Below are 25,785 nucleotides of genomic sequence, written 5' to 3' on the forward strand. Positions count from 1 at the left end.
AACCAGGCTACAAATCTCATAATGTCACAGGATAAAAGAAAAAGGGTATTGAAAATCCTGCATTGTATGTGTTAAAATATAATTATAAATGTATATATAAAAACACACAACAGTTGGACAAAGACATCATTCAAATTGAGAACAACATGGCGGCACATTTTCCAACAGACCATGACCGCTGTACTGTATGAATTTAAAGCCAGAGTATTAAAAAAGCAAAGGCCGCCTTAAAAAAATCGACATCATGAGACCTTCTTATTCTTCTTCTTTTTTATATACAATGCTTTTGACCTTTAATACGCGTAATGCAAATCAATGATTACGAAATATGAATTATCTAAAAAAAAAACAGTTATGGTAATGAAAGTATCGCTTTTAAAATTGTGATTTGATTCGTAACACTAAAATCTGTCAGATCCAAATGATCCAATGCCGCAGGCCACAAATCTGTGTGTCCCCTAATACTGTAGGACCGCCAGGACACTGCCTCAGGCCACACATGCCACTGTCCTGTAATATCCGGAAAAAGCAGAGGACAGACACAGGACACTGACATTTTTGTGTGCTGCATGCCTCGGGGCACAGGACACAGAATGCTACAACCCCTACTGATTCTCTAGCTGTAGGATAACCACCTGCATTAACTTTATTTCTTTGCTGCATTGTTCTCCTTTTTCGTGTGCATTGCTTATGATGAAATACTACCTTGAAACTACTATAAATATCAAATTAATCAACTGACAATTAAACGATTAGCGCATTTTATAACAATCAACCAATTAATCAATAAATTATTAAATAAAGAAAATGTTTTGTATTGATATCATGTGTGCCTGCATGGTATTCGATCAGTATTTCACAGTAGCCTCTAGTAATAGAGCTTATATTGGAAGAGGCAGGGGTTTTGCTTGCTTTGTTTGCTGCATCCCTTGTCAATGGACCATGGTCTCAAAAAGGGATTCATTACAGCTTCCACCTTAGTCAGGTAACCCTAAGTAGTGTCTGTGAGTCTCATTTGTTGAACTTGTAACTGGTTGTTTGCCTTCTAAGAGAGGTTTATTAGAAATAGATTTGAAAACTTGACAATCAAAATCTATTTAAAACACATTTTAAAGGTTACATGCATCAAGGCCTATATGATCTTTTCAAATAAAACATATAATAATTTGACAAGGCTGACAGAACTTTAATCCAGGCTGTGTGGAGGATTCTTACTGGCCATGTCTATTTACACTACTTCTGTGTGTAGTGAACAAATATGCATTACTTAACGACTGCTGGTCCATATATACTGTAAACTGCAGTGCGGTAAATAGTGTATGCTTCATTATTATTTGAGGCACTGATACCACACCCTTAATCATATTTACTTGTATTACCCTAACCTTTGTTATTACTGGAGATTCTGAACAGTTGTTTGCAAAACATAAACACTAATCCTAACCTCACTGGCAAAAAAATACAGATTGTTTTAAAGTGGTGTAAATAAGGGAGGGTATGCTTTAATTTCAACAGCAGTGGTGTCAATAACTTTTTAAATTGTATTTTATGTTTTACTCATATCCTACCAAAATATATCATGTAAGCTATTTAATAAGAACATAAGAAAGTTTACAAACGAGAGGAGGCCATTCAGCCCATCTTGCTCGTTTCGTTGTTAGTAGCTTATTGATCCCAGAATTTCATCATGCAGCTTCTTGAAGGATCCCAGGGTGTCAGCTTCAACAACATTACTGGGGAGTTGGTTCCAGACCCTCACAATTCTCTTTGTAAAAAATTGCCTCCTATTTTCTGTTCTGAATGCCCCTTTATCTAATCTCCATTTGTGACCCCTGGTCCTTGTTTCTTTTTTCAGGTCAAAAAAGTCCCCTGGGTCGACATTGTCTATACCTTTTAGGATTTTGAATGCTTCAATCAGATCACCGTGTAGTCGTCTTTGTTCAAGACTGAATAGATTCAATTATTTTAGCCTGTCTGCATACGACATGCCTTTTAAACCTGGGATAATTCTGGTTGCTCTTCTTTGCACTCTTTCTAGAGCAGCAATATCCTTTTTGTAACAAGGTGACCAGAACTGAACACAATATTCTAGGTGAGGTCTTACTAATGCATTGTAAAGTTTTAACATTACTTCTCTTGATTTAAATTCAACACTTCTCACAATATATCCGAGCATCTTGTTGGCCTTTTTTATAGCTTCCCCACATTGTCTAGATGAAGACATTTCTGAGTCAACATAAACTCCTAGGTCTTTTTCATAGTTCCCTTCTTCAATTTCATTATCTCCCATATGATATTTATAATGCACATTTTTATTTCCTGCATGCAATACTTCACACTTTTCTCTATTAAATGTCATTTGCCATGTGTCTGCCCAGTTCTGAATGCTGTCTAGATCATTTTGAATGACCTTTGCTGCTGCAACAGTGTTTGCCACTCCTCCTATTTTTGTGTCATCTGCAAATTTAACGAGTTTGCTTACTATACCAGAATCTAGATCATTAATGTATATTAGGAATAGCAGAGGACCTAATACTGATCCCTGTGGTACCCCACTGGTTACCTCGCTCCATTTTGAGGTTTCTCCTCCAATCAGTACTTTCTGTTTTCTGCATGCTAACCACTCCCTAATCCATGTGCATGCATTTCCTTGAATTCCTACTGCATTCAGTTTGAGAATTAATCTTTTATGTGGGTCTTTGTCAAAAGCTTTCTGGAAATCTAAATAAACCATGTCGTATGCTTTGCAATCATCCATTGTCGATGTTGCATCCTCAAAAAAATCAAGCAGGTTAATTAGACATGATCTCCCTTTCCTAAAACCATGCTGACTGTCTCCCAGGATATTGTTACCATATAGGTAATTTTCCATTTTGGATCTTATTATAGTTTACATATAATAGAAGTCAGGCTTATTGGTCTGTAGTTACCTGGTTTGGTTTTGTCTCCCTTTTTGTGCATCAGTATTACGTTCGCAATTTTCCAGTCTGTTGGTACAACCCCTGTGTCAAAAGACTGTTACATGATCTTGGTTAGCGGTTTGTAAATAACTTCTTTAATTTCTTTGAGTACTATTGGGAGGATCTCATCCGGCCCAGGGGATTTGTTTATTTTAAGAGCTCCTAGTCCCTTTAACACTGCTGCCTCTGTTATGCTAAAGTTATTTAAAACTGGATAGGAACAGGTCAACATGTGGGGCATTTACTCGAGTAACAGCTAGTGGTAAAGGTACTCTATCAATTTCTCAAGCGTATTTCTCCACCTATATTTGATAGCTCCAAACTATTAGTTGGATTTTTTTCTATTTATTTTTTCAAATAAACTGTGAAAATATTTGACTGACTTGATGTGGCTTTTTTTAAAAAATCTTAAAAGGTTCCAATACATGTTTGATGTAATTTTAATCGATAAAGGTTTTCAAAAAATACAATAGTACAAGTTTACTTTAATAACAAAAGATAAGGACTTAAAACAAATAATTGTTCAATGGTATATATATGAAGCGGTCTCGGTTAACGCAGACAAGCGCATCACACCGGGCGATGCAATTCACACACAGCCAGAGGGCGGGCGCGAACCCGGGACCTGTCGCACTAAAGCATACCGCAGATACCACTGTACAAAACAGATGGCTCCTTTGCCCTGCTGCTGCCTTCAATGTTAAACCATATGAACAAGTATTAGCCTACAAATAATATACTGCAACTATGGGAGACATACGGCAAAACAACACAGGTATACGTCATATTTAATTGCTTTCAGAATTCAGAGTCCATGCGTAATCTGTATGACTGTTGTGATAGCATTATTTTTTTCGAGTTCCAGACTACCTTAAATGTTAGTGATTGCTAGTTGAGTGTAGCTCTGTGCGGCGCCAGTAGACAATCTGTGAACAATGGGACTGAGCCATTGACTGGCGGAGCCTCCCGAACACACATCTCCCATCATTCCCACTGCCCTGCAGTTACACTCACTGGCACCTGCATTAACATACTGCACCGCCTCTCCTGTCTAGAGGACAATTACATCGGCATTTTTAACTATCAGATCTAGAGGCTGTCTATGTTCTCCAGTTCCCTAAGCTACTTAAAGGGCCAGCAGATGCTTAAAAAACGAGGCTACCCATCACGTATTGACACACATACAAACCGCTTCCACCACACACACACACACACACACACAAGCACTCAGTCATACACGCCTCGTGTTCTGTAAGGTTTCAAGGGGAAGCATTTACATTAGTTTTTAACCCCCACGCCCAGTTGTTTGCTATGACACAGTGCAGGATGAACAAGTCTTTAACTCGTTTAGATTTGCCTGTTTAAATTGGAAGAGGTTATTGCTGAGATGACATCATTCTGTAAAACACGAACGCAAGTATTCGTTACTTTTCATAGTAAGTAGAAACTATTTTAAAAGTATTGGCAGCATAATTGCAGGCTTTTAGTCCACTGTGCAAGGTAGCAGTTGGTAGCCTATTGAATACAGGTAACCTATAGTAGCCTATCAATTATTTTAACCCGTATGTGGTTTGTAAACACTGACGTATATTTGTCCGTATTATTAGTATAGATTTGGTCATAATAGTGAGCTGCATATCAAGGATGTTCATTTAATTAATACAAACCCACGTTCTAAACGATATTGAACTTGCCTAGGCTGAACCTAGCCTAGACAACTATATTAACATGATCATTGCACTTACTTACAGACTAACTAAAACGACATTGGTTACTATGTTATCGTCGCACAGACAATCTCTAAATGAGAGTCACCGCAGAGACGTTTGCAGCATGTTTTGGACTAGATTAGCATTCACTATTTCTATAATAAATAACCATATCGAATGGACTATAGATATTATTTTGGGGTCAATTATGAAATGTATAATAAAACATGCGATAATACATGAATTGAAATGCAACATTATGGTATGTTTATAAAAACACATTTGAAGAGGTAAGTAGCGTGCCTAACTATATTTATATATTTAGGCTACGGCACATTACTTCTAGTGAACCCGTTATTTCTCATCCAAAAAACCAATATTTCAAGGACACGAACGAAAGTTTTTCAAGCAATTAAGTCTCAAGACGTACGTTGTGAGAGATTCAATAAGGTACCTAAGTAAAGTTAAATTGAGGCTCGTCCCGTTTTGTTTTCTAATGACCAAGGAAATGATTTCCCCTGAGCCTTTATTTATCTCCTTGTGTCTTCTTTGTTGTGTCTTACACCCCAGTGCTGTTAGTAAAACTATTAGGTTAATGGGCCCTGGCTCCAACTGTCTGTCACACATACACACACAGCAAACGCGCTTCTTCGATCAGAGCTTTATATATCCTTCCTTACAATGGCAAATTGGGCTTAAAAGTGGAAGTCCTTTAAGAGGTTTGAAATTACTTTAATACACACACACCATTAAGGCAGTCATTTTATTGCAATTCATTCCTAAAATTACATTACATGATGTATGGTTTTACTGTATGACTTAACAACCATAAATAAATACTATTATACCAATATAGACAGCAGTGATAGTTAGATCTACAGATACAGAAAACAGTTACAATAGTCTTTACTTGGGCTAAGTGTTTTAAATGATCACAAAAGTATGATGGTTTTTTATTATTATTATTATTATTATTATTATTATTATTATTATTATTATTATTATTATTATTATACAGTGAAGTTTGTCCAGTGGGACGTTGAAAAACTCAGGGAGTGAAAATACTGGCTGGTGTGTTTAGCCCAGAGGGAGGCAGTGTAGTGGAAGTTGACACAGTCATGCCTGCAGCAACCACTACGCAGATACATTGATCAGATCAGATCACAGACCTCAACGTTGATCAATCATGGTGACAAATCACATGTTGCAATGTGGAGTCAAGCATTCCCAGCTCTATTCTACTTGCATTTACAATACCAAGTCAATAGTAATGTTTCACCTACAATTTTAATGTGAAATTAATTACAGTAGTCAAATGTATCTATGTTAGACCTTTGTCCTTCATTACAGTCTTCACATACATGTCATCGTTTTTTATAAACGAATTGTGTCCATCCTACCTTGTTAACCTTGGACTTGTTAACAGTGCCATTTACATTTCTAGCAAAACGGTGCTTATGTTTACACGTCCTTATTTTAACAGGGTAAAATAATTATCGCTGTGATGTCTAGGAATAACACATGCAAGTAATACATATGACAACATATTATAAATGCATATGGAGGGGAGTCCAATAATAGGTTATTGTACTATTTGATTTGAAGTTTTTGGAAGAAAATAAAACAGTACTGGTATATTTTATAGTAAGAAAAAATAAAGGGTATGTTTTTTTTTTTTTGTTTCTGTTTAAATATTTGTAATTATGTTTTTGAAAAAAAAAACATAACGACTACTATTGGTATGGCCCACAACAAGAGAGGTGTTAAATGATACGTGTTGTAGAAATCAATATTATACATTTTAATAACCTCGCTTTAGATCACTTGTGTTTGTTAAACATGTAAAGCGCACATTCGTCCATTAACACTACTAAAGCAACAAAGCTTGGGCCTTCCCTTTTCATGTTACCATTTTTTCTTTTCTTTTACAACTTTGGGAATATAAAACTTTTTTTTCAAGAATGAGTTCTCTAGCTTTAAGATACTTGATCTCTTGTTTGCGCAACACAATCACTTTTTTTTTTAAAGCGACAGTGTGTCTAGACACCCACGTGATGGGGCGCGACATTGCGCACTGGAGACAGAGAGCTAAGAGCGTACAGACAGGGAGAAAGAGATAGCAAGGGCACTTGGTTGATTCACGTCACTTTCAGACCCTTCTCCTCAAGAACGTATCACCTCTCTTTGACCGTACGACTTGTGTTTTTGAGACGGAAACTTCTACTTAAAGAGGTCGGATAAAGCAAAATAAGGAAATATAAAAGATACGCGTTTACGAAAAAAGAAAGAAAAAGAGAGGGTCTGCATATACCAGCACAAGTACTCCATACAGCTTGGCAGTTTGTAATTTGCCAGCCACTTCTTCACTCGCTTACGGATCTGCAAGAGTTTGGACCCATTTGGAGCTATGAACAACGTCTAACGTCCAAAATAAAGATACATAATCAAGAAAACGGGAAAGACAGACGGATACAATATTATTTTTGAAAAGAGAAAAGCAACGACTAGACACCAGCCTTTCCACTGTTTGCAATCGGATCAAGGATTGTGGATTAAATCTTTAAGAAAACCAGGACAAGCTTGGCTTCGAATGGATATATTTTCTGTTCGCATTTCGTACTTTCTGTAACAGAATTTTGAATCGCGTCGTCCACTTTAGTTCCACAGTCTCTGTTTGACGTCCTGTATTTTTCATATAAACTGTATATATACGTTAAAAATGTCCTTAAAGAAACAATATTGATGTAGTGTTTTTATATATGAATACTGACGAGTGCCTCTGTGGTGCCCTAATTTTGCTGCTAATTGTGTATGTTGGCCATATTACAATTGTATTTTACCCAAGTAAGCCACATTTTATTTTATTAGGATATTTATTAGGCTGTATGAATCTAAAATTATATAGGCGATCTGTATTATTTACAATCTGTAGTCAAATATATACAGTATTTATATGCATATAAACGTGGGGGTCATTTAAAAACGTGTATTTCACCCTAAAACGTTTTTATAATACAAAATCCTATATTTTTTACGGGTTTTGGTATACAAATAAAAGAGACTGGCGTATGTTACAGACTGCCTTTGCTGCTCCAATTCACAGTTTATTAGTAATATTATTTCAGGCTGCTTGTCATTGCCTGGACTCGGATCCCGGATTCTTCATGATTTGCGGACATCATGCTCGTTTTTTAGCCGGGAAACCCTCTTTTCGTCCCGCATGTTCAGGACCAAACGATCGGGGCTCGTCCGGCGACTCTGGAGGAGCCGTGCGCCCGGAGAGGGCGACGGGGAGGCGGATAACCGTGCGCATGGAACCGGGGGCTGCTGTATGGGGAAATCGGCAAAGGTTTCCAAGTCTAACCCCGGAACGGAGGCTGAACTGAAAGCCTTGACCCATTTGATACTGAAAAAAATTAAAGAGAAACAATTAGAGGCGCTTTTGCAGGCGGTGGATTCTAAAGGGGGTGCCCGGAGCCCCTGTCTCCTCCTGTCTAGCAAGGTGGACTCCAAACTGGGTCAGCATTCGTACTCCCTCCCTTTGCTGCTCTGTAAAGTGTTCAGGTGGCCGGATCTCAGGCATTCCTCGGAATTAAAGAGGCTATCTTGCTGTGAATCTTATGGAAAAACTAACCCGGAGCTGGTTTGCTGCAATCCCCACCATATGAGCAGGCTCTGTGAATTAGGTGAGTTAGGACTTAACATTACATTGTAGAGGGTTTGTGTAAAATACTGCCATGCATGTGTTAGTGTGAAAAATATATAACACAGTGAATCTGCATTGTGAGTGCAATTTTGCAAGTAGATGTCAAATCGCTTAGCATTATCATTTACTTTGAATATCCTTTTGAATAGACATGCACATAATATACAGGTATTTACAATATGTATTTAGCAGTATGTGCAATGTAAATAGCATAGTCTATCTACGCACATACTGTAACTGTACACAGTCTGATCTTGTTGCAGTGGTGCATATGTTTTGCATTAGTGATAGACTTTTTCCTTAATGATGTCTTGTTGTATGGGAGTACATCGCATTACAGACTATGTGGATTCATTCCCTTCAGTCCTTGTAGGTTAAGAGATAAGAGTAAATATAGAACGCGTATACATGTGTACTACCTGAATTTTTAAAATAAATTTTAAACCTTTATGTCAATTGCATGGCCGCCTTTATAGTTAGACAACGTTTGTGAAGTCTTACTTTTGTAATCTGTGTAAGATACCCATGTTCAGGCGTGTGAATGTTTGAAGACACTAGCTCGCACCACGTATATTTTCCAAATGTTGTAATTCACTGGTTACAGTGTATCTGGATTGTATCAAGACAGTTGGCATAATTGTGACATAACATTTTAGAAACTGTCTTACTTGTTTAATTTCATTTTAGGAAACTTCTAAATAAACCCTAATGCTTGCCAAAGTAAAACGTCATTTCTTTGGGGTTATTTCCTTCGTTGTAAATGTTAAATATGTAAAATAGCAAGAAGACTATCGTCCAGTCAGGCTCAAGTTGGTGGTTTCCAGAGACTGGAGCGTTTTAGTTGAGCCAAAGGAGGCCCTGATCAGACAGCCAGAGCAGCAGATAGCAGCGAGCCTGGCGCCAGGCGGCCCCTTTTGTTTATCTGACTGTTAAATATCAAGGCAATCGCCGCCTAGCTGCCCTGCCTCCAACCCCCAGAGCTAAGACAAACAGTTTGCTGAAAGAATGCCACTGTTATCATGAGTTTCTATCTTTCTTTTTCTCATGGCTCTGTCTTTTCTCTCCCGATTTTCATTTCAGAGTCTCCCCCTCCTCCCTACTCTAGATATCCAATGGACTTTCTCAAACAACCTGGTAAGTTTAAATGTTTTTTTTGTAGTTTTTTAGAATGGGAAATTAATATTTAGTTGTAGGTGGTGTGTTTTTGTAGTTTGTGTTCCCTGAACTCAACATTTAAAAAAAAGCATATATATAATCAACAACAAAGGTTTCTTGGAATTATTTAGGTACAGTTATAGCTGATTAACCTTAATAATAACAACAATCACCATCATATTATATAGTAATTATTATATAGTAATCAAATTATAATAAGACATAATATTACCAAACCCATTAACACATATTATTAATATAGAAGTAGAGTCTGATAAATAATACAAAAATAGAATAACAAACAAATTAACAAACAAAAAAACAGCAAACATTGACAGTTCTTTTATAACATATTTCTAATATTATTATATAAGTGTTCTATAGGGATGTCTTTTAACTTTGAAAAACAAAACATAAAGCTGTTAATGTGTTCAGTGCATCAGATGTGTTTTTTTTTTTTTTTTTACAGCAGGGGTATTAAAATGCATTTTTGCATGCCAGTCCCTTGTAATTGAATGGAGCAGTGCCAGGTCCGAAGCCCATTCGAGGCTGGCACCAACTCCCCTGCTTGTCTGCATAAACTTTTGGCTGGCAGATGGCTGGCCGAGTCAGATAGATTGGCCTGGCACGAGAGAGAGGGAGGAGGGAAGTTAGAGGAAATCCAAATGTGGATTATATCAGGGACGGGCAGGTTCTCTGGAGCCTCTCTGTATCTCAGTGCCCTGTATTAATTGACTGGTATTGATTAAGATGCAACTCACAGTATGATTGAGTCTGGCATGCAACATAATTTGTAACATAATGAATTATTCCTATGGGTTGACCACACTGAATTATTCATGTCTGTGTGTATGTGTACTATATGCACATATTATTCTATTCATTATACAGCATGTATTTATATTGTATCTTGCACTACAGTTCACACACTTTTATGGGTGTGTGTAATTAAAAAGAAGTTGCACCTCAATAAATTATTCTAGACAGTGTAATTTTTATAAAGCCAAGCCTGTTATGCAAACAATGGAAACATGAACTGAAAAGTAGCAGGTGCAAGTGTCAACTGGATAGGAAGATGTATTTTGGGAATGAGTTTCCTTAAAGGATGCTTATGGAGCTCTTAACACTTTTACTAAACTTCCGGTTAGCCTGGAGCTTATTATTTTTTTTGTGTGTTTTCACTGAATGGTGTATATTAATTAGTGACAAAGCATCAACAAAGAAAAAGCCAACCAAAACATTAATTGAAAGGAAAAGTTCTTCCAGACAAGTGATTCATGTAATTCAGATGCTCTCGATCATTGAAAAGAATGACAAAAAAGTTACAACTTTGACAATGCGATGTAGAAAGAGGAGGAAGTGGATTACGCTGCTTGTCATTTGCACCTTGTCAGAATGTTGTCATAACAACTCAGTCCCATTATTTGTTGAGATCCACCTTAACTGGCTTAATCAGAAAGTTTAAATCAGCTTTGAAATGCTTCAGATTTTGCTTCAAGTTAGTTGTACTTAATGCTGCAATCGTCAAAATAAAATATTGATGAAGATGGGGAAATATTGAAAGGAATCAGTATGTTGTGAGTACACAGAGGAGCATGCTGGCTCTGACACTGTAAAATTGCTATAGTGCTAACTGTTTGGAACTCTTATCAGGGCCTGCCACTGTAGTCTAGCCAAAGTGTCGTTTAGTATGTTAGGTATTTCACTGTAGCTGGCTGGGAAATGGAAAAAGGGTTGGAGCAAAGCCAAAGAAAACCATCCTGCAGTTTTTCATTGTAGAGACTTAATGTAGGGCCCACATCACAGCAAACGTCAGGAGACAGGTTTAGAGGGGTGAGGCATCAGGGTTTTGTGTATTGTATTGAGAAAAGGTCAGGTATAACTTTAGAAGTCTTTGCTCTGTTCACGTTTTTGTACCAGGTTGTGCCTGTCAGCCCATTATAGCCAAATAGATATGTTAAGCAATTATTTTGATAAAGCTAGATGGTCATATTTATAATTGTATGGAAAGGATGTATCTTATTTTGGTGCGTGGCAGACTTTGGTGGGATTGTGATGCAGTTACTGTACCTTGGACTAGCTACTGTTTTTATTCAGATAGCCATTAAAAATGCAGAGATCATAGGGTTAAATAAAAAGAAAGCCTATTTCCTTAGAATGCCATTAAGAAAACGTACTATGTACAGTTTTCAAGACTAAAAACCATTTCCCGTCTCCCTCATTGTTTTCAGTTTGATTAAGTGTATCCTGTTAAACTGTATATTCCTGTTATGGGTTGCATGCTGTGCTGATAAGCCGTATAGCATGCACTTTATTAAAAGAAAAAAAAAAAAACGTAATACAATACTCGTTGAAAATATCAGCGAGTCAATGCTGTCCGCATCTGTAATAATAAATGGGCAAGCTCCAGTGGATAATATGTTTATATCAGTTTAGTCGCCCAGGGTTTAATCGCATTGCTGTTCTAAGACAGACGTCAAGCAGACTTCCTTAGTGGCCACTAAGGGGCCATGGGTTCCATTCTCCACCAGACCTGTGCCAGCATTGATTTGAGTAAAACTCACCTCAGTCTGGCTGTATCCAGGGGTAAGGCTGCCCCCTCGGGGGCCCCAATATAAGAGAGAGTTGTGGGTTGTCATAAAAACAGGTTTGCCACCCGGAGCAATTTGATGTAAAAGCAGTCATCGGCAGTGACAGAAAGGGTTAAGCAGCTCCCGGTATACCTCACATCCTCAGCTTGAAGGTTACACAGAATTTACTGAGAGTTCAACATCTTCATGAAGCATTGATTTCATGCAGTGATTAATGGTGTACAGCTGGTTAAATGATGTTACTTTTCTTTCTCTCCTGCTCTCTCTACAGATTCCTCTGACTCCGTGCCTTCCTCCATTGAAACTGGGGGAACTCATTTTCTGGCCCCTGGGGGGCTATCAGGTAAGCCATGTTCTGTAACAGTGCCTTGTGTCTAATAGTCAGTGTTCTGTCTGAAGGCTTTTTGCAAGGAGCTCAATGAATTAAACGAAGTATACCTTTATACCAATATAGTTCTGAAGTTGGCATATGGGCATTACATGCTATACCAAACGTATAGAATGCCAGGTTACACATCTGGTAATGGATTACATAGTATACTTTTTTTTTTCCTTTTGAAACAACTGTTACAATTTAGCAGTAAGTGCAATGTTAGGGCATGTCGTTTTGATATATAATTTAGAATGCATTGCAAGAATGTGTGATTGAGCTCTCTGGGTAATAAGGAAAGGGTTTACTAAACATCAAAGCAATCTACATCATAGTTTGAAACAAAATGCTTTGAGCATATGGTACGGTTGTAGTAGGAAATGTTTTACACTGCAGACTGAGCGCAAGCAGTTAAGATTTATTATTTTTATTTTAATTTTGGAGATTTTATTTTAGAATGGATGAGGGGAACTTGTACTAAACCAGATGTCTGTATTCATTGCGGTTGTTTATATTATAATAATAATAATAATAATAATAATAATAATAATAATAATAATAATGGCCTTCATCTTGATTGCTCTCTGAAAGACTAACCTCTCCACCTCAAACCTGGAGTTACTCAGTGGGAATGGCATTCACAACAAAGATAAGTGAGTTTTTGTCCCCTCCCTCTGTAATGCACACACCAGCAGTTATTTGAGAGGGGAGGGTATTGTTTGTTTAAGAGCCTTAATGAGAACTTTTTGAGGAACAGAACAAAAATAGGCACTTTCAGTCTTGACTTTTACACCATCTTTTATGTTATAGGAAAGAAAGAGCAGGGAGAAATGCTAACAAGACAGGCACATACACACAGACAGAAGCAGACACGAATACAGAGAAATCAGGAGTGGAACATCAATGAGGACGTTGTTTAAGGGCTTTTGGTTTGAGTTATGAAGTATTGGAGAGGTGGGGAGCAAGTTCCTCAGGATACCACATGAAACGAGCCAAGGAAGTACTAGCCTTTTAAAAGAGAGCTTTCTGAAAGGTTTCTGTTACTGATAACATCTCAACTGTCTGGGCCGCTGGTTATTGGGGGCAGGGAGGGGGCAGAGGGGGGCACAGGAAATCGCACAAGTCTCTCATGAGCGACTGCTCAAGGGCCCCTGTCTTGGGGAGATAGTTCAGCAGGAATCAAAACACTTTCCAAAGGTGGCCCAAGAAAAGGTGCAATGTTACCTGACTTGGTACTCAGTGGTAACAATGTAATTTATTTGAACTGGTGTTTTCTAGCATTTGGACAAATTTAAAATAAGCTATCTGTATATCCCCGACATGCTGTCTTATTTAAAAGGGAGCTGATAAGAAATGGCAACGGTGAGGCAGGGACACCACACTGGTGTTTGTTATAACTGGATTTGACAGCATGCTATCCTTTTTGGGTGGTACTTCTGTCTTTAGGATTTGCCCATGAAAATAGCAGTTGCAACAACAGCACACTGATGTCTGATTTGAGGCACATTTGTGAGTTTGTAGTTTTGAACACCCAACTGTTCTATCTCTAAAGGGTGTTTTTCCTTATCATATTTTCTTATTTTATTCAAGCAACTTAGAAGCAATTGTATTTGTGGGCGGGAGATGCTGACTGTTTTGTGAGTTAAGAGCACAAAATAAACAGACTGTGGATATTAACGTAAAGCAGACTTCCTCAGCAACTCCCAGCTCTATTATGCATAGCTTCTGAAGTCCATAGTAGTAACTAAACACACATTTTAGACCAGTGCAAATTGTAAAATAGTAGACTTGAGTCTCCCCCCCCCTCCCCCCCCCCTCTCTCTCTCTCTCTCTCTCTCTCTCTCTCTTTCTCTCTCTCAAACACGCACACACCCCTCTGTTTTCCTTCCTGGACTGAACCGCGCCACACTGAGTTAGATTAATGAATGGGGCTCAGTGCAGGGAGGGAGGAAGGTCTGGAGGCTGGAGCCAGGGACTTGATTTCTCTGGCAGGGGAAAAAAAAAAGCTGAATGCTAAAACTTAATCCCTCAGGGGCTTTCACAAAAGCGGTGGCTCCTCCTGGAGGCACTGAGCTGACCTTTTAATTCACTCGCTTTGCCCTTTTTTATGTTGTGCTTCAAACTTTGTATTAGAGAAAAGGGGGTGCAGAGCATTTCATGATTGTCACAGAGGACCTCCGGGAACTGTCTAAATTATTTTTAAGAACAGTGTTAACTTGAAATGTATTCTTTTAGGTGTTCTGCAGCTGTGTTCTTTTGGTTTGTTTGTTTTTTACACTGACAGTTACTTGTTTTAGCCTAACTTTTCAATCCTTATTTTTTTTATTTATAGAAAAAAAATATGTAGGCATGAATTGTGTTGTCAAATATTTGTATTTTTTGATACAAATATATATATTGAAAGATTTTTAGAGATTTTTTTTTTTCTTTAGCCGGTATGTAAACATGGACAGGTTTGGTCACCAGGGATAGTTTTGCGCTGCTTAAGAATCTCCTGTCTGTGCGGCTGCTGTTGTCCTGGAGAGTAAGGTTATTAAGAGTTAACTTCAATATGACAGTGAAAGGCTTTAATACAAACTAGGCCGCCTGCCAGACTGGGAGCCTTACAGCTCCCCTCACACATCATCTGACTATAGCAGAATGTAGCCCGGCCAGTGAAGTGGATAGAGACTGGGACTTGGCAGCGTATCTGTGTAGTTTTTGGCCTCTGACTCTCTGTTCCAGTTCCTCCTTTGCGCTAGGCCTTTCCTGGCAAGCTCTTTTTTCTGCAGCCAGGGTGGGCTGCTTCAAGCAGGCCGAGGAATGGGAGATGCTTAGCAACCATGGGTGTGGGGCTTTAGTTCTCAGAAGCGCTGGAATCCATTTTCACCCTGTTAAAGCTCTGAATCAGCTTGGGTTTGTATTTTAATGAATCACATCCTTTATTTTTGACAGTGGAGTTTATATATATATATATATATATATATATATATATATATATATATATATATATATATATATATATATATATATAATGTATGCATTTTCCCATTTACTTCACAAGCAGTTACTTGAATCTCAATGATATTTCTCCCTTCAAATAATGGAAGGTGTGTTTTTGCTCTTAGGGAGTAGGTGTCAACCCAAAAGCTTAGTGGTTAACCAAGGTGTTGGATTTTGGTGGCATGGTAGTCTGACCTAGACATAGCTCCTGAGCCACAGTAACTATAGATGCTCATGGCTTGACACTGCTACTGAGCTATCCGACTGATAAAGGGGGCACTGACAGTGTTATCGTGAATGTGACAGCAGTTGGAGTGGGGAGGGAGGTCAAAGACGAAGGTGGAATGCCTGCTGGTGCTGACTTGTAATGACCCTGGAGTGGCTGTGTAAAGAATACTGTAACATTGCGCTGACAGCCCGTACCAACTTTCTCAAGCAGGATTGAATGACCCACACGGGGTCTGGCTGCCTGCCTACTGTCACAGAGTAGCTTCCTCTAGGGGTTAAATTTAGGCTGAGGTGTATTATTAAAGTGATCCGCAGGTCCCGGGCACCTCTGCTATTCCAAGCCACTTGAGCTCAAATTAAGGAGGTTCGTCATGTAACCTTTCAAGAGATTATCTCACAATTTTTTAACTGTAATTTCAGAAACACCGTTGGGGACGGTGGCACTCATATTATTTGTTTGTTTATTTTAGTTACCAGCACAACTTCCCTTTCACGACCACTGAATGCAACCCAAAGCAGTATTACAGCACAAACCAATTGCCAGACCAGTGACCATAAAACTGTCTGGTGTTCGTTACATCTTCATTGACTCTTGGGGCTATGGCCCTGCTGATAGTACAAAAAATGCCCTCAGCCCTGTTGCATTCTTGAGTTATTGGATTAACAGGAAAGGAAAGGGCAACGCAGGAAATTACATCATGTCTTTGAGGAAAAGGGCTAAACACTGTAGTTGTGTCCCTCCTGGAAACATACAATAAACGTAAGACATGAAAGTTGTTTTAGTTAGAGAGCAGCAGCCAGACTGATACAGTAGGTTGACAACCGTAGGTCACTTTATAGCAATGTAGCTTTTTTTTTTTTCAAGGAAAAGACTGAGCTGGGTCAGTGGCAGTTCTCTGTAATTTTATTGCAGTCATGTTGCTCAATTGACAGAACAGGGATATTTCATTACTTTCAATGTCCTGTCCAAAATGTGAGGCCAAGGAAGTGGCTCAGAGTTCAGTTTGGTTTTGGCCTTCCACTGTTCCCCACCCCATGTCATTATGTTGGGTTAAACTTGCAAAATAGCAACAACAAAAAAAAGATAATACATCTTACATTTTAAACCTTGTTTTGATTGTGTAGTTTTGAGGCGCAAGCAAAACCAGACAACATTGAAAACACAACCATGATGTATTACATGATGTAATCTTGAACCCTAGGATAGCTGTGGAAATGAACTGTCTGTAATAACAGTCTTGTGTGCATTTAAATCTTCAGTAGAAAAGAGACTTGCAGAAGATGTTATGGTAACAAAAAAAAAAAAAATCAACAAACTGACTGAGCGTTTTGTACAGAAGCTGCTAATAATGGTTTCCCAAAAACAAAAGTGATTGACCTACTGTATTTTGCCCTTGGTGATTCTAAACTAGAGGCAGTATGTTGGTAGCACAGCTGTTCTTTATTGTTATTATTATTATTATTATTATTATTATTATTATTATTATTATTATTATTATTATTTGGGGAGCCTGTGGGTCTGGTTAAAATGATTAGTATTTTAATAATAACAGTTTGGGAGAGAGGCAAGGACCAGCCTAATAACTTTGTTGACGTTTTCATAACATCGTGGAGCACCTCAGCTTGTAATTGCTTGAGTGAATAGTGGTGGTGGAAGCGAAAATGAGGGTGGCTTGTCAAAACAAAAGCGCGACGCAGCTGATGGAGGACCCAGCTGATGGGGGCAAGTTGTGTGTTGACTAAAATCAGCAGGGAGGACAGTCCCTTAAGAAGGGAGGGAGGGGGGAGGAGAGAGCATGCTGCCTTTCCATAACTGCTTAAATCACTTTAGTTTGACTTTTTTCAACCAGTCACTATTTTTTATATTAAAAGAAAATGAAATTAATGTAATTGTTCTTCTTTCAGCTTGAGTTCCCTAAAACACACAGACACTCTGTATAACCACTGTGTGCTTTAAAACATGACAGAACCTAAAATACCCCCTTACGCAATTTTTCTTTGACTAGTATTTAGCGATTTCCTTTATTAGCTGGCTTCCCCACAGCGACATCCTTTTGAGGACAGTGTTTTGGTTGTTTCTTTCTTCCGGAATGATATGGCCCCGAAAATACAGTGACAGTCACACACTGCTTCAGGATGCACATTCTTCCAGTCTGCAGCATTAAATAAAAAAAAAAAAAAAAACACTGGGTGGGTGGCTGCGTGGATTATCAGAGTTTACTTTTGTTAATTGCTGGAGAATGCTGGCAATTATGTTGTCGCTCCTTACCCTTCAAAAATGTAGACTTTTTTTCTGTAACCTACTTATATTATATTATATTATATTTAAAAAGTGTTTTTTTGTTAAGAAATGTCATCTGTATTTAACTAAAGTAGACCTTCCTTGTTACTGCTTGTTGAGCTGAAGTTTACTTTGTGTAAGACAAAGGAAGCTATTTAAAAGGCAAGAGAAAAGTGCCGCACCTTTCACACCTCATACTCAAGTAATTTGCTTTGCATGTAGACATTGAAAACTTCTCTTGTTAAACAAGGCAATGTAATAATGACTATTGTTAGATTCACATTGTAGTAGAAAATGAAACTGATTTAAACTAAAATGAAAACACATGAAAATACAATTTTAAACGGGTATTCATTTAACGTGCAGAATTGTAGCTTTAAACATTTTTTTTCCCTTTCGCTATTGAATTAAAGATTAAACCTTCACACTAAAGGTCATGGACTGTTGGTCAAGTTATTTACATTAACATTTTTAGGTCTGCTTCGAAAGCCATTTTAAACAGAGGTTCTTGGGGGTTAACTAGTTAGGCTTGGGTAAAACAGTGTTCTCAGTCAAATGGGTGGACAAGTCAATTTGTGTGTCTCCTTGGAACTAAAGGTTGAAAGGCTGTATAGAGCACCAGCTCGGAGTGTCTGTGTGTGTCCAGGAATAGAAACGATTAGATTATGAAGGCAGACAGTAGTAATCATTAACTTTTTCAGGCTACTAACTGTCTCCAGTCTGGCACATGGTGCCGTCTCCCCCTGCTCCTCCTCCCCCCCCCCCCCCCCCCCCCCCTTCAGCAGGCCTTAGCCCCGGCCCCAAGCTGGCAGAGTATTAGGTTGTAAAGACCAGAGGTATTAAAACGAAAAGAAACAGGGGGTCTGGATTTCTTATTTCTGTTAGTTTTTTTTTGACGGAGATACTTTCAAGCCACTGCTTGGTTAATTTACTTTAAAATGTTCATGAAATGAAATACCGATCTGATATGTAAAATCTTCTTCAGGTTCCCACAAAATAGGCCTGGTTTTATTGAATTGTTTGTTTTTGATTTTATGAAACTTGTGATGCAGTTGACCTGGGGGGTGGTATTTGGGGTCAGGGAATTGAATTCTTTAGCCTGGTTGTTTGTTTGAAGTCTGTAAACTAGGACACAGTGTCCAGAACACGATTGCCTTGGTGTTGCAGTCAAAACAATAGGTAGTTGTCTGTTTTTTTCTCAGTGCAGTAATTGCCAGTGCACTTGCTTCATACAATTCATGACTAGCTGTTTCAATATTCTTCATAAACAACATTTAGAGTTGTCTGTGGTTCCTAAACAAACACGTTTTAGCAATCAATACAAATTCAAAAATAAAATAATAATAATAAAAAAAAAACCCTATAAACAAAATGGAATCTTAACTGTTCAAAAACTATATACTATATTATACTGCCGGTAATTGTTTAACAGCTGGAAAATATAATTCAAGCTAAACTTTTCTTGCTAAATTTTAGTTTGACTGAAATCCAGACCTCAATTTAAACTGACCATCAAGAACATGTATAACTCTTTTAAAGTTTTTCTTTTGTGGGAGGAAAATCGGAAATCTAAAGATAAGATGCCAGAGATCAGTTTGAAAGAAAAACCGAGGAGGTAATGATTTGAGCTAAAGACACAATTACTGTAAACAGGGTCCCACCCTTCCTCGAAGGCTTTCTAGAGCTGAGTGCGAGGTAGACTCAGACCCGCAGACAGAGCTACACTGTAATTTGCATGGCTGATGACTCCTAAAACCTAGGGCAGAGAAAGTCAACCACTGGAGCCAGGCAGATGTTTAAAACACACACACACACACACACACACACACACACACACACACACACACACACACACACACACACACACACACACTAGCTCACACACACACTACTTCAGTCTGCTGGCACATTTTCTCACACCTTATGGTAATGCTGATAGTGAGACAGTGTGGCCTTTTGGTTCAAGACAGGGATCTTGGCAAGAACTCTTGAAAATCCTTGTCTCAGTTTTGCCCAGCCCTGAAGCAAGCTGGATTATCATCTCCTGTTCCACCCGGCTGCAAAAAGTACTGGCAGAGCCCGGCTATTAAGGGTGTAATAAAGAAGTAAATGTTAGAATACATACAAAATGGAAAGTTGTATGAAATGTCTTTAGCCGTTGAACATATTCTGTAACAAAAGTTATTAGCACTAGCACAGGGTCTGAATTTTTTTTCTGTTTCATTATGAGCTTCCTCAGGAAGCCCCATTCAGTTTGAAGCATGAGTTTTCAAGGAAAAGATTATTTTCGTTTTTGCAGTTCCCAGATATATCCACAGTCCCCTGAGTCAATGTATCAGCACTCTTTAAAGTTCTTTCTCTACTGACCAAGTTCAATCTTAAATAATATCGTAGTTATTGCATCTGTGTTGATGCTGTCAGAGTCAGCGGTGCCACAATACATAGTCTTGGTTTTCAAACTAGACTAACAATCAAGAACAAATCCTTTTGAAAAGTGGAAGTTGACATAGTTCTCCAATTGGCGAGTCATATCAATCACTGCCTTAACTACTGTGTATTTTATATATATATATATATATATATGTGTATATATATATATATATATATATATATATATATATATATATATATATATATATATATATATATATATATACGTGTGTGTATTACATATTTTTTCCTGTTGATTTTGTGCTGTTTCTAGTAAGTGAATAGAAGGTTAAATGCCTTTAGAACAAAATAGGCATATCACTAGAATTAAAATAATGTTAAAAGGAAAGGAAAATAAATCAACTTTAACTGTAAAGCAACATGTTTCAGTTGAGGTATTTGTGTGCGACTGTTTCTTTAAGAAACCTTTTCCACATCACAACGTTGTAGCTTTAAGTGCCTTTCAGAGACACGCTGCAATTTATCTAGGCTAGACAATTAACATAACTGAAAAGTTCCCTGTACTGATGTCTGTTTGGAAATTGCTGGGTGTACTTGGCGGCCTGTAAAGATGAAAGAGGAAGAAGAAAAAAAAAAAAAAAAAAAAAAGCCAGTCTGAGGGATTTTTTTTCATGCAACGGGGTGGTTTGTGGAGATGTGCGAGCCAGATAAACTAAAACTGGCTAAATCTTTCTTTTTCCAAAACTGTTGTGATTTTTCTTTCTTTGTAAGGGAAGTGTCCTTTCAAGTTTTATTTAACGGAGGGCAATACATATATTGTTTTTTTTTTGTAGAAAGAGGTTTTAGAGGGTGGGGTGCAGTGAGATTTTGAAGGTTAGTTTTAAGGTAATTCAATCCAGAACACCCCCCCCCCCCTCTCTCTCTCTCTCTCTCTCTCTCTCTGCACTCTGTTCTCTCTCTGCATGTTGTATGCCAGGTTTCAGTGGGATAGGGTTATGGAGTAGCTTGAGGCACATTAAAGGGGAGAAAAAACTTAAGCTACCAGGGTACACACAAATCCTTGGAAAATGGAATGTAGTTTCAAATCAAGGCTTGTCCATAAGAGAGAAAAATATAGTTCTTAACCATTACCTATTGAATACAGTTAGAGCCCATTTTAGACCATTGTTGGCTTTATCCTGGTGGCAAATTGTGGTTTATTTATGATTCATTTTACTGGCAATTCAAAGAAAAGAAATGAGGAACAGTGAAATATAATTATGTTCAAGCTCAGGCCAAGAAGCTAGCCTTGATGTCATGGTGTGGTCACCCTCTGTCACGTTATGTTACCAGCATTGCAAATATGTGACTCTTTATATCACAAGTGACACTTAAATTGGTGTTCCCATTGGTTGAGCAATAAACAGGCTTTTTTTTTTTTTAATGAAGCAAACCGGTGTGTATAGATTTGAAGAAAACGCAGTTGCTAAAAAATTACAAAAACTAAACTGAGAATCAGAGATTTATTTTCCGAGTCGTTCTGCCCCTACCCCCCTCCAATATTAATATTATTACTTGTAATAACTTCCTGTTATATAAAGAGGCAACACTATAAAACAATGATTGGGACAGATTTATGACTTGAGTTGACGTCAGAACATTGTAAACCAGCCTGAAACAAAAATACTGCCTGACTGCAGATCAACATTAATGGCTGTTAAGGCAATACTGGAGGATCCTCTCCTTTGTACTGATTTACTTGTAGGAATGCCAAGAATTTTCAGGACATGTCTTCCAGAACAGAACAGATACAATAAATAGAGCAGGTTGTGAAACTAAAGTTATCTTCATTTTCATTTTGGTTTTCCTTGCAAAAAGCCTTTAAAAAAAACAAACAAAAAAAAAACCATTTATTTTAATTGGTTTGATTAAAAACTTCTGCAGAAAGCATGTCTACATTTTCATTGAGCTAACTAGTCCTTTTCCTCTTTTTTCAGATTCCCAAGTTCTTCAGGAGCCAGGGGATCGATCTCACTGGTGCGTGGTGGCATACTGGGAGGAGAAGACACGCGTGGGACGTCTGTACTCTGTCCAGGAGCCATCCCTGGATATTTTCTATGACCTACCTCAAGGGAACGGCTTCTGCCTCGGACAGCTCAACTCGGACAACAAGAGCCAGCTGGTGCAGAAAGTGCGTGGCAAGATCGGCTACGGGATCCAGCTCACCAAGGAGGGAGATGGCGTGTGGGTATACAACCGCAGCTGCTACCCCATCTTCATCAAGTCGGCCACACTGGACAACCCGGACTCGCGGACGTTGCTGGTTCACAAAGTGTTCCCGGGTTTCTCCATCAAGGCCTTTGATTATGAGAAGGCCTACAGCTTGCAGAGGCCTAACGACCACGAGTTCACACAGCAGCCCTGGACTGGCTTCACTGTACAGATCAGCTTTGTGAAAGGCTGGGGCCAGTGCTACACAAGACAGTTTATCAGTAGCTGCCCGTGCTGGCTAGAGGTTATTTTCAATAACCGATAGCCACCTCTTATCAAGCGGAACAGGACTAACCCCGTTTTTTAGGGGTGGAAAAATAGACAATGCTAAAATAAAAAATGAACCCAAGGACTTCTTTAATAAATAACTAAGATTTAATAAAGAAAAATGTATTTTATGTTATATATATAAATATATTATTACTTGTAAATATGAAGACGTTTTATAAGCATCATTATTTATGTATTGTGCAATGTGTTAACGAGAAAAAAAATAAGATGCACTTTGCTTAATATAAATGCAAAACAAGAAATGCCAAAATAAAAAATAAAATAAAAAAATAAACACAAGATTGGTGTTTTTTTTATGGGTGATGACACTCAGTTGAATGTTTTTTAAAAAGGAGTTAATGTTCTATTAAAAAAATAAAACTGTACGCCTTTAACTTTAAGCATTGTTTGGTTTCCTTTTTTCTGGGGGGGGTGGGGTAAGTCACAGGATTAACAGTAGTATACAAGACCTAGAGCAGTGGTAAATTGGTAAAAAGCACAGCACTGTGGATACAGATGCTCTAACATGTTTGTTGATCCACAATAATGCTATTGGGGCAGCAGTGTGGAGTAGTGGTCAGGGCTCTGGACTCTTGACCGGAGGGTCGTGGGTTCAATCCTAGGTGGGGGACACTGCTGCTGTACCCTTGAGCAAAGTACTTTACCTAGATTGCTCCAGTGAAAAACCCAACTGTATAAATGGGTAATTATATGTCAAAATAATGTGATATCTTGTAACAATTGTAAGTCACCCTGGATAAGGGTGTCTGCCAAGAAATAAATAATAATATTAAAGTGCTCACACTCAGAACCCTGATCCCTTACACACAAAAGAGACACCGGGCTACTCACAAATCCCATGATTTGTTTAAATACTGTTTCTATGGATAAAATGAAGTTTGAACAGTCACTTTATATCATACTGTCTATAAACAACTCAAAAGTTCAAGCCCAGTGTTGCTCCTGAACAACTTACATCTGTTTTAAAGGGAAGTTTCACATTATTGGATGTATTCAGTTTAGAAAAAGCATGAGAGAGAGAATTGAAGATTATAGGACTGGACAGCAAAACTACAATACATCGCTAATTGATTTGGGGTGTGGGCATCGTTCCCAACATTTCTAATGCTCCAGATGACCTTCTGACATACACTAAATAGTCCTTGTTTTTATTTCAATCGGGTATTATTATTGTGCATTAGAAACTAAAATACAATAAACAAAAATAACTAAATAGGTTATGTTTTGAACAAAAAAAACAGACTTGCTGGTGAGGTTGATTTTATTACATTTCCTAGTTTTATTCATAAACGTTGATTAAGTAATTTTTTGCTTTTTTTCTTCAAAATTTGGCGCTGGTTAGATACAATTTATTGACTATAAACTAAACTGCATGGATACAAATCTTCTCTGCTAAACATGTCTTTGAGCAGTCTGTCCCACTCAGATCCATACTAGAGTATCAACATATCCTTTAGGGAACGGGTTGTATCAGTGTTTAAAAAATAAAAAAAAACCTTGCCCAGACAAGCCAACCACAAAAAGACAAGCAGTACATGCATCCGAGGATGTGGGGGTACTATGGTTTCCTTTTCTCTTTTAGAAAGAGACACTTAAAGTTTAACTCTTCAATGTGGTGTGCCTTACCACAGTTCACCCTGCTCCCATAAACATGATTTTATGACACATTTTTTGGTTCTCTTCTTTCCATTAACTATTTTAGGAATGTATCTGTTCACCTTTATTAACAATCTAGCTCTGTAGTCAGGAATCTTGGTGTGGTCTTTGACCCTAGCCTTACTTTCAAGTCACATATCCGCAATGTCACCAAGGTATCCTTTTTTCACCTTCTTAACATTGCTTGCCTGCACCCTATGTTGTCTGTGCCTGATGCAGAAAGGCTAGTTCATGCCTTTGTTTCTTCCCGGCTTGATTATTGCAATGCGTTGTTTGCAGGTGACTCCAAGACTGCTATTAGCAGGCTACAATATATTCAGAACTCCGCTGCTCGCATTTTAACTGGCACTAAACTGGGTGCCCATATTACACCGGTTCTTGCTTCTTTGCACTGGTTGCCGGTTATTAACACGCTTTTACTATCAGGCATTTTTATCATGATTTGGTTTTTGATTTGTGTAATTTCTTTTTATATTACATATACTCTTAATATGCTGTATGTATATGGTTCTCTGTTTTTTTGTGTATGTATAGCACTTTGATATGCGTGCATTTAGGCGCTTTATAAAATAAAGATTATTATTATTATTATTATTATTATTATTATTATTATTATTATTATTATTATTATTATTATTAACAACCTTTAATAACTCTCTTCTTTCCAATGACTATTTTAGGAATGTATCTGCTGCACTTTATTAACAACTATTGACATCACAGGAAGCAAACCATAATGATGACATTTTGCAGCCTATAAAATCAACAGGCAATTAAAAACTTCTGAAGGTTCCGGAAACACAGCCCGACAGATCTGCATTGTTATGCAACTCTAAGCAGATGGCATTTTTTTTGAGGCTAGCCTTTTTTTTTTTTTTAACAGGGAGGAGGGAACAGGAGTGAAGTGATTTTGAATTACAGCGGAGCATACTTGACGAGCCGTCTACCTTTATTTTCAGGTTTTGTAAGACAGATGACCAAAAATACAGCTACCCTCTAATTAACTGACAGGAAGAGAGCACCCCTTGTACTGGGAGTTTGTCTCCTAGTTTGTTTGTTTTTTAAGCTGAATAAAGAAATGTTTTACTCTGTCTTATTGAGCGTCGATATTGGTGGGTTAAATCTTCCAATAGTGTATAACTTGAGACCACCCAAGCTCATTTCACTAAAATATGTAATTGAAGGGTTTATGTGATGAAGTGGGTTAATGCACAA

The 25,785-nt window shown here is 38.0% G+C and overlaps 1 protein-coding gene across 2 annotated transcripts; it reads left to right on the forward strand.

Moving 5' to 3' along the window:
• The first annotated feature begins 4,276 nt into the window (after positions 1-4,276).
• On the forward strand, positions 4,277-23,294 carry LOC117409348 (mothers against decapentaplegic homolog 7-like). 2 transcript variants are annotated; one of them, XM_058994191.1, is made up of 4 exons: positions 4,277-4,396; positions 9,456-9,509; positions 12,393-12,464; positions 22,350-23,294. In XM_058994191.1, the coding sequence occupies exons 1-4, from the start codon at positions 4,348-4,350 to the stop codon at positions 22,886-22,888; spliced, it is 714 nt and encodes a 237-aa protein (XP_058850174.1). In that variant the 5' UTR covers positions 4,277-4,347; the 3' UTR covers positions 22,889-23,294. The 2 variants fall into 2 exon arrangements, with proteins under 2 accessions (XP_058850174.1, XP_058850168.1); XM_058994185.1 differs by lacking the exon at positions 4,277-4,396 and adding an exon at positions 6,691-8,355.
• Positions 23,295-25,785: the final 2,491 nt, after the last annotated feature.

This window comes from Acipenser ruthenus, chromosome 2 (assembly GCF_902713425.1).
Source record: "Acipenser ruthenus chromosome 2, fAciRut3.2 maternal haplotype, whole genome shotgun sequence".
NCBI classification, from domain to species: domain Eukaryota; kingdom Metazoa; phylum Chordata; class Actinopteri; order Acipenseriformes; family Acipenseridae; genus Acipenser; species Acipenser ruthenus.

Excerpts from the sequence above, each read along its gene's own strand:
- LOC117409348 (XM_058994185.1), top strand. The coding sequence starts at position 7,890 with ATGTTCAGGACCAAACGATCGGGGCTCGTCCGGCGACTCTGGAGGAGC. Across the intron at positions 8,356-9,455 it reads GAGCAGGCTCTGTGAATTAG|AGTCTCCCCCTCCTCCCTAC; the intron begins GTGAGTTAGGAC and ends TTTTCATTTCAG. Across the intron at positions 12,465-22,349 it reads GGCCCCTGGGGGGCTATCAG|ATTCCCAAGTTCTTCAGGAG; the intron begins GTAAGCCATGTT and ends CTCTTTTTTCAG.